Below are 8,886 nucleotides of genomic sequence, written 5' to 3' on the forward strand. Positions count from 1 at the left end.
GAGTAGGGAGCAAGGCCCTGGTGACCCCTGAGGGCCGTCACCAAAGCTCTGACGCCATGTCGCTCATCTGATCAGGTTCTAACCATTACAGAACATTGATGCGTCTTCACTTTAGAGTTTCAGATTGGCATTGCCTGCCATTCGAGACTGCCTCATTGCAACAACTGGCTTCTCTTTCCTATTGCCAGGAATACTCAGGTCCAGCTTTGGCTTCTGAGAAGGAGTTGGAGCTGTTCCCATGCTCAGGCCTGCTGGCAGCTTAATATACAAGAAACATGCCTGCTGGAAAGGGTGAACCTCTAACAACAGCTTGCCTGGCAGCTTAACGTACCATTCTGGGTTTTCAACAGGTGATTAAAGCCATTGAGGAAGGCTATCGGCTACCTCCTCCAATGGACTGCCCCATTGCACTCCACCAGCTGATGCTAGACTGCTGGCAGAAGGAGAGAAGCGACAGGCCTAAATTTGGGCAGATTGTCAACATGTTGGACAAACTCATCCGCAATCCCAACAGCTTGAAGAGAACGGGGACCGAGAGCTCCAGGTCAGCCATGCTTGCTTAATAGTGATGTATGAAAGAATACATTAGAGGTGGCAGGCAAGCGGTGACTCACTTTAATTAATGCCTTGTCATCAGAGGCCACTTCCTGGCTCTCTGCAATCTGGGTGGCTTTTTTCTCAATTAGTGGAGTATTTACGGTAGTTCTACTTAGCACTTTGCAGAGCCTAATACCTGTCATGAGAGCTCAGCTGCTACCCAAACGGCCGGCACTTTGAATCCAGGAGCTGCTCCTTGTAAACCCTATGGGGCAGCTCTACTCTGGCCTGTAGGGTCACTATCAGTCAGAATCGACTCGACGGCAGTGGGTTTTAATACCTGTCAGGCCTCAAATAATTGTAAGAAAAAAATAACAAAGAAATAACTAAAGTTATTTTTGCTTCTTTTATGATGCTAAATCTGAAAATTTAGGACGAAAGATGAAATATATTCTTGGAAGATGTTCAGGTCAGACTCTATTTTGAGAAGGGAAAGGAACATTGAATGAGTAAGAAATAGCATTAGAGGACAGCTCCTTAAGCACTGCGATTTTAAGTCAATTTGTAGAGTGTTAATTGTAGCAAGAGATTCATTGGTTTTCAGGTCTTATGGTTTTTCCTTTCCGTGTCTTTCAAGAGTAGAACAGGGCCAGGATAGAAACTGATCTAGTTACAAAGCATGTGGGTGAATGTAAGTGTACTGCAAGTCCTATAATTCAAAAGGAACTTTTCTAAGTGGGGTCTGGGCTTAACTGGGCAGGGATTCAGCATGCCCAGGTAGCAGTCCCAGCTGCAAGGGTGTAGACCATGCTTATCAGAGACATCATTTAAGTAGATAGGCACAAAGACCAGGTGACTCAGGCATTCATGGGGAGCCTAAACCCATTGCCATCAAGTCGATTCCAACTCATAGCAGCTCTGTAGGACGGAGTAGAACTGCCCCATGGGGTTTCCAAGGCTGTAATCTTTATAGAAGCAGATGATCACATGTTTCTTTTGCAGAGCAGCTGGCATGTTCGAACCATGGATCTTTCAGTTAGCAGCTGAGCACTTAACCACTACTCCAACAGGGTTCCTACATGCGGCACCTACTCATCTCCAGATCTGAGCTTCTCAAAGGCTTCTCTTTTATTAGGACCCTGAATTAAAAATAAGACATTTTTTTTTCCCATGATAACAAGCCCTTCTGATTATTCTTTGCAGACACTATGATCTCTACTGTCTCTCCTGAAAGAGAAGAAACACACTTATTTTTATAATACATGACAAAGAGAATTTGGGTAAACAACAGAGGTACCATCTGTCCCCCTCCAGGCTTTCAAATCCCTTAGCATTGGCCACTTTACAAAGAGTGTTCAACCGCTTCTTAAATAACATGGGGGTGAATTCACATTTCACCCCTGCCACTTACTAGCTGGGTGATCTAAAAAAAAAAAATTCAAAAATCACGTAGCACAGGCATACCTCCGAGATTTTGCGGGTTCTGTTCCAGACCACCGCAAAAAACCAAATATCGCAATAAAGGGAGTCACAGAATTTTTTTAGTTTCCCAGTACATATAAAAATTATATTGACATTATACTATAGTGTATTAAGTGTGCAACAACATTACGTCTAAAAAAAAAAACAATATACACACTTTAATTAAAAAGTAATTTATTGCTAAAAAAAATGTTAACCATCGTATGAGCCTTCAGTGAGTTGTAATCTTTTTGCTGGTAGAGGGTCTTCCTCAATATTGATGGTTGATGACTGATCAGGGTGGTGGTTGCTGAAGGTCAGGGTAGCTGTGACAATTTCTTAAAATAAGACAGTGACGAAGCTTGCCACACCGATTGACTCTTCCTTTCACGAAAGATGTCTACGTAGTATGCGGGGCTGTTTGATAGCATTTTACCCACAGTAGAACTTCTTTCAAAATTGTAGTCAGTCCTCTCAAACCCTGCCACTGCTTTATCAACTAAGTTTTTTTTTTTACTGTTCTGAATTCTTTGTTGTCATTTCAACAACGTTCACAGCATCTTTACCAGGAGTTGATTCCATCTCAAGAAACCATTTTCTTTGCTCATTCATTAGAAACAACTCCTCATTCGTTAAAATTTTATCATGAGACTGCAGCAATTCAGTCGTATCTTCAGGCTCCATTTCTAATTCTTGTTCTCTTACTGTTCCTACCACATCTGCAGTTACTTCCTGCACTGAAGCCTTCGACTCCTCAAAATCATCTGTAAGGGTTAGAATCAATTTCTCCGAAACTCCTGTTAATGTTGATATTTTGACCTCCTCCCAAGAATCACAATGTTCTTAATGGCATCTAGAAAGGTGAATCCTATCCAGGCTTTCAATTTATTTTGCCCAGATCCATTAGAGGAACCACTGTCTACAGCAGCTATAGCCTTATGAAATGTATTTCTTAAATAATGAAACTCGAAAGTCAAAATCACTCCTTGATCCATGGGCTGCAGAATGGATGTTGCTGAGTAGTAGGTCTCAACAGTGGGCTTAAAATATTCAGTAAACCATATTGTAAACAGATGTGCTGTCATCCAGGCTTTATTTTTCTATTTATAGAGCACAGGCGGAGTAAATTTAGCATAATTCTTAATGGCCATAGGATTTTCAGAATGGTAAATGAGCACTGGCTTCAACTTAAAGTCACCAGCTGCTTTAGTCCCTAGCAAGAGAATCAGCCGGTCCTTTGAAGCTTTGAAGCCAGTATTGACTTCTCCTCTCTAGCTATGAAAATCCTAAATGGCATTTTCTTCCAATATAAGGCTGTTTCATCTACACTGAAAATCTGTTGTGTAGTGTAGTGTAGTGTAGCTAAGATAACCTTCATCAGTTATCTTAGCTAGATCTTCTGGATAACTTGCTGAAGCTCCTACATCAGCATTTGCTGCGTCACCTTGCATTTTTATGTTACGGAGACGGCTTCTTTCCTTATACCTCATGAACCGACCTCTGCTAACTTCAAACTTTTCTTCAGCAGCTTCCTCACCTTTCTCAGACTTCATAGAATTGAAGAGAGTTAGGGCCTTGCTCTGGATTAGGCTTTGGCTTAAGGGAATGTTGTGGCTGGTTTGATCTTCTAGCCATACCACTAAAACTGTTTCCATATCAGCAATAAGGCTGTCGTGTGTTCGCTAGAGTAGCACTTTTAATTTCCTTCAAGAACTTTTCTTTGCATTCACAGCTTGGTTAACTGTTCTGTGCAAGAGACCTAGCTTTCAGCCTGTCTCGGCTTTTGACGTGCCTTCCTCGCTAAGCTTAATCATTTCTAGCTTTGACTTAAAGTGAGAGACCTGCGACTGTTCCTTTTACTTGAACACTTAGAGGCCACTGTGGGGTTATTAAGTGGCCCAATTTCAGTATTGTCGTGTCTGGGGGAATAGGGAGGCTCAAGGGAGAGAGACGAGAACGGCCAATTGGTAGAGCAGTCAGAACACACACATTGATCAAGTTCACTGACTTAGTATGGGCGCAGTTTGTGGTGCCCCAAAACGATTACAATAGTAACATCAAAGATCATAAATCACCATAACAGATATAATAATGATGAAAATTTTGAAATATTGCAAGAACTACCAAAATGCGACACAGAGACATGAAGCCAACACATGCTGTGGGAAAATGGCGCCAATAGACTTGCTCAACTGCAGGGTTGCCACAAACCTTCAATTTGTAAAAAAACACATTATCTGCAATGTACAGTAGAGCATAGCAAAATAAAACAAGGTATCCCTATATTTCTGGACTGTGTTTTATTCTTTTCCAAGAAGATGAAAACAGTTGACTATAAGACACCTCCTTTCCAAATCTAGTTGACTTCTTTGATCCCAAGGTAAAACTCCTCCGGCTTATAGATCTTTAGCTCCAGATCCCACATGTTTTGTCCAAAGGTCCTAAGGCCAGTTCTTTGGTGATTCTCCTGCTAGCGTAAGTGGCTAATGCTCTTCAGCCACTGATAGTGCATAATGACAGCTTTACCCCAGCATGCAGAACCAATTGAGTTATTGGATACACTTTGCTCAATTCTAAATTTTTCTCACTGATGGTACTTAAATAGCTTGATGCTTATTACTGCTTGCTGATCGTGGAATATGTAGTATAACATGGAATGTGATTCAGCACAAAATTAGGCAACTATCAAGGTGTTCCACAAAGAGTACAAAGACTTCCAGAGCAAGGTTAAAAATGACCCTCAGGTCATTTTGACCTTCCGGGCGCCTAGAGTCCGCATCTTTGCCCTACTGATGCTGTTTTATTTTTTATTATTTTTTTTATTTTCCTTAAGTTAGAAGTCATGCAAATGATTGGTCGTTAATTGTGAATATTATTGACAAACATCCAACAATAAAATTAAACGTATAAAATTTTAAGTGGCAGTATTTGTTTACCCACTCAAAATAGGGAGAAGAAATAAATCTTGATTATTCTTAATGCAATAATCCACAGAATTTTACTCAGAAAATTGGATTTAATTGCTCTAACAGACATAAAAGAAAGATCACAAAGGCAAGCTATTATTTCGACAAAAAAAAAAAAAAACTGATAATGTAAACATTCATTAAGATATTTATATAAAAATAGTAATTCAAATCAAAATAATTTAGGTAAAATGAAACAAAATGGAAGTGGACTAATTCTGTAGAAAATTAATCAAGGCATTATATTGGCTTAATTTTGTTTTCAAGAGAAAATGATTTTTTGATTGAAAATTCAGTAGTGTTGATGTAATTCTGGTGAAAATACCTGTACTCACAAACACAGCCTCAGGATAAAAATCTGGCTAACGTGGTAAGATAAAAAAATTCTCTAATTTCTAGAGAATAAGGAACTGCAAGAAAATGTAACTTAACAAGTAGCAGTGTTGTAGATAGGTCAGTGTAATAACGATAGTATATGAAATAATTCTATGAAGGTCTTCCCTGTGGTTATTAGTTTGCTAATGATGATAGCTGTAATTCTCTTAATAAAGAGTATCTATAAATAGGTGATTTTTTGTATACCAATATCACAAGGAATCCAGTGTTCCTGCCTTGAACTGTAGTAGCTCTTGACAGTGACCTAATAAAAAACACCTGGCCTGAGAAATGCATAAACTAATAAATAAGTTAATAAGAAACACTTTGAATTTGTTGAAATCATTATTTAGGTGCTCCAGCAAGGGAATACGAGAAGCACATTCCACAGTCCGAACAGTGATCAAAGTGGCCATTCTTCCTGCCAGTCTTGGCACACGTGCTGGTCAGACATGGGTTGATGAAAGAGGGGATTAACTCCCTGCTGTCCCAAGTTTGTTTGGATGCACTGAGCCTGCCTGCAAACCTGGCTGGATACATGCTGGACTTGAACGCTCACAGCTTTCTCTGCTGCCATTAAGTCTGGCAGACTGCAAGCTCCCAGTTCCCCTCACTCATACTTCACTAGGGTTTCTATAGTTGCCGAACTAACGGCTATAACATGCAGTGCTGGCAGGGGCCAGACTCTTCTGCGAAGACTGAGCAGGTTTCAGCCACAAGGGTTCCCCCCAGTCTTTACCCCAGGCTACGATGTTAAAAGATCTGCTGTGAGCATTTAATGCACTAAGAAGTCCACATAAAACAAATGTGGGAAATGGAATTCAGAACAGATAGGGTGATTGCTGAGAATTCTTGCTTCCATGCGAGAGACCCCCAGATTCTATCCCTGGCCAATGTACCTCAGAAACAGCCAGCCCACCCGCCTGTCAGTGGTGCATTGCATGTTGTTGCTATGATGCTGAACAGGCTTCAGCATAGCTTGTAGACTAAGGTACACTAGGAAGAAAGGCCTGGCAATCTACTTCTAAAAATAAGCTGATAAAAACCCTATGGATCACGACCCAATCCACAACTGATCATGGGGATGGCACAGAACCGGGCAGGGTTTCTTTCCATTGTGAATGGGGTGACCATGAGTTGGGGGCCACCTCAAAGGCAGCTCACAATAACAGGGTGATTGATAAATCTTTTGGCAACTTTGTAACATCGAGGGGAAGAATTAGTGTGATGACATTTGACCGATGGCTATTCTACCTGAAATCTACTCTGGCTGTTTCAGTTCCCCTTGCCTAATTTAGGCAAGCTGACTTCTGAGTCTTGATGAGTCACTGACACCCGTTGTCTTCTACGCTTGCTCTCTGTCTTTCCAGGCCCAACACTGCCTTGTTGGATCCAAGCTCTCCTGAGTTCTCTGCCGTAGTATCAGTGGGCGATTGGCTCCAGGCCATTAAAATGGACCGGTATAAGGATAACTTCACAGCTGCTGGTTATACCACACTAGAGGCGGTGGTACACATGAACCAGGAGTAAGTACTCAGCGATGTAACACCAAAGGGTAAATCTGGATTTAATAGTATTTTCCTTTTTTTCTGCTTTGAGCTGCATAATCATCCTACTCATTAAATAATAATAATAATAAAACTGGAATGCCTCTCATTTTGATTGAGTGTAATTTTACACGGCCTCCCTAAAGCCACCTACATTACTGCATTGGATTGCTTAACTAAACACGCTGATACACCTGCCTTGTGCTGTATTAATTGTGGCTGGTTCAAATGTGTGTCTGCATGAAACCTGGAAAAGATTCTCAGCCCATGTGACTTGTTCTCTCTTTTTCCCTCCTACGTACAGTGACCTGGCAAGAATTGGCATCACAGCCATCACGCACCAGAATAAGATTTTGAGCAGCTTCCAGGCCATGCGAACCCAAATGCAGCAGATACACGGCCGCATGGTTCCTGTCTGAGCCAGTACTGAATAAACTCAAAACTCTTGAAATTAGTTTACCTCATCCATGCACTTTAATTGAAGAACTGCACTTTTTTTACTTCGTCTCCGCCCTCTGAAAATAAGGGAAAAAAAAAAATCTGCAGTGTTGCTTGGTGTACAGATTGCAGAAACTGGTGCGCCTCACGGAAATGACATCTTGTCATTGGAATAAGACCTGGAACAAATTGTTTCTCAGAAGTGCTTCTGTAAAATACATGTACCTGTATAAATAGAACATCACCTCTGAGTTCCAATGCTGTATTTGCTGCCAGACACTGAGTTTCTCTGAGACACCTTTGCTCCTCTCTCCATTTGAAATGACGACTGTAGCATTTTATGTGTGGAATAACTAGCAGCCGTTCCTCTTTCACTGGAATGAAGACCATGCCCTGGAACGTTTTTGAAGGACTCCGTTGTGGCTTTTAGGGCTTGGTTCACACCATGGAAAGAACCTAGGCGAAACCATGTGGCTCCCTTCGTGCTCTGCGGAAGCGTGGCTCAGCCCGCCTGGTGGACCGCTATTACTATGGGGGGCTGGAAAGGAAAGAAACATGGGTTATTAAAAACAAAAAAAAACCCAGCACCAGTTCCCCCCTAACTGGACAAATGAGGCCTATTTCTTTGGGCCTGAGGTTGTGCCATATAAAATCTTGTTTTGGGACTCTACAAACTTATTGTAACTACCTTATGGATAGTGGGCTGTGACAATCTTAAATAGGGAACTTTCTTGTGTCTCCCCATTAAAGGAGCAACCCCAAATCTAAAAGGTAAGTTGAAGGAACCAGCAATGGATCTTTCTCCAACAGACACTTTTTTGTTTTTAATTTGACCTGATTTGAGGTACTGAGCAGTAAGCGTTTTTTCATCTCTGTTAAATGTATCAGATCAAGGTTAAAATTCCTCAACAGCCCCAGTGGTTGGCACTACCAGACTCCCTGTTGGGGCTGAAGCCGTTCTCTCCTGCCCCCTCTTACATGCTTGCATGTTATCCAGAAAAATCTATCTTGTGTGTTTTCCAGAAAAATTTGCCTTATACCTGCTGGTTATACCTCTTTAGAAGGAGTGCTATCTGTAAATAAAAAAACAATCAACCAGTTGCCCTTGAGTTGATTCTGACTCATGGCGACCCCATGTATGTCAGAATAGAACTGTGTTCCATAGCATTTTGTTGTTGTTTATTTTCGTTCGTGTTAAAAAAAAAAAAAAAAAGGAGCCCTGGTGGCACAGTGGTTAAGTGCTCAGCTTCTAACCAAAGGGTGGGCAGTTCAAACCCACCAGCTGCTCCACGGGAGGAAGATGTCACAGTCTGCTTCTGTAAAGATTTACAGCGTAGGAAGCCCTATGAGGCAGTTCTACTCTGTCCTACAGGACTACTCTAAGTCAGAATCGATTCGACAGCAGTAGGTTTAAAGAAAAATAAAATTTTAATTATTTTCTCAATAAAATTCAAATGTTTTATATCTGAGATTAAAGTGTTATTCTATATCATTCAAAAGTAGCAGGTGTAATTTATTTTTTCTTTTTTGTTGTTGTTATTGAAAAATATACAGAGCAGAAC

The 8,886-nt window shown here is 41.0% G+C and overlaps 1 protein-coding gene across 1 annotated transcript in view; it reads left to right on the forward strand.

Moving 5' to 3' along the window:
* EPHA4 (EPH receptor A4) overlaps positions 1 to 8,423 on the forward strand; it is a 32,296-nt gene extending 23,873 nt beyond the window's left edge. Inside the window, exons 8-10 of the mRNA XM_064286647.1 lie at positions 351 to 544; positions 6,710 to 6,865; positions 7,191 to 8,423. Coding sequence (XP_064142717.1) covers positions 351 to 544; positions 6,710 to 6,865; positions 7,191 to 7,305 — 465 coding nt within the window. The 3' untranslated portion in view covers positions 7,306 to 8,423. The remainder of the gene's footprint in view (positions 1 to 350; positions 545 to 6,709; positions 6,866 to 7,190) is intronic.
* Positions 8,424 to 8,886: the final 463 nt, after the last annotated feature.

Source organism: Loxodonta africana, chromosome 6 (genome assembly GCF_030014295.1).
Source record: "Loxodonta africana isolate mLoxAfr1 chromosome 6, mLoxAfr1.hap2, whole genome shotgun sequence".
NCBI classification, from domain to species: Eukaryota; Metazoa; Chordata; class Mammalia; order Proboscidea; family Elephantidae; genus Loxodonta; species Loxodonta africana.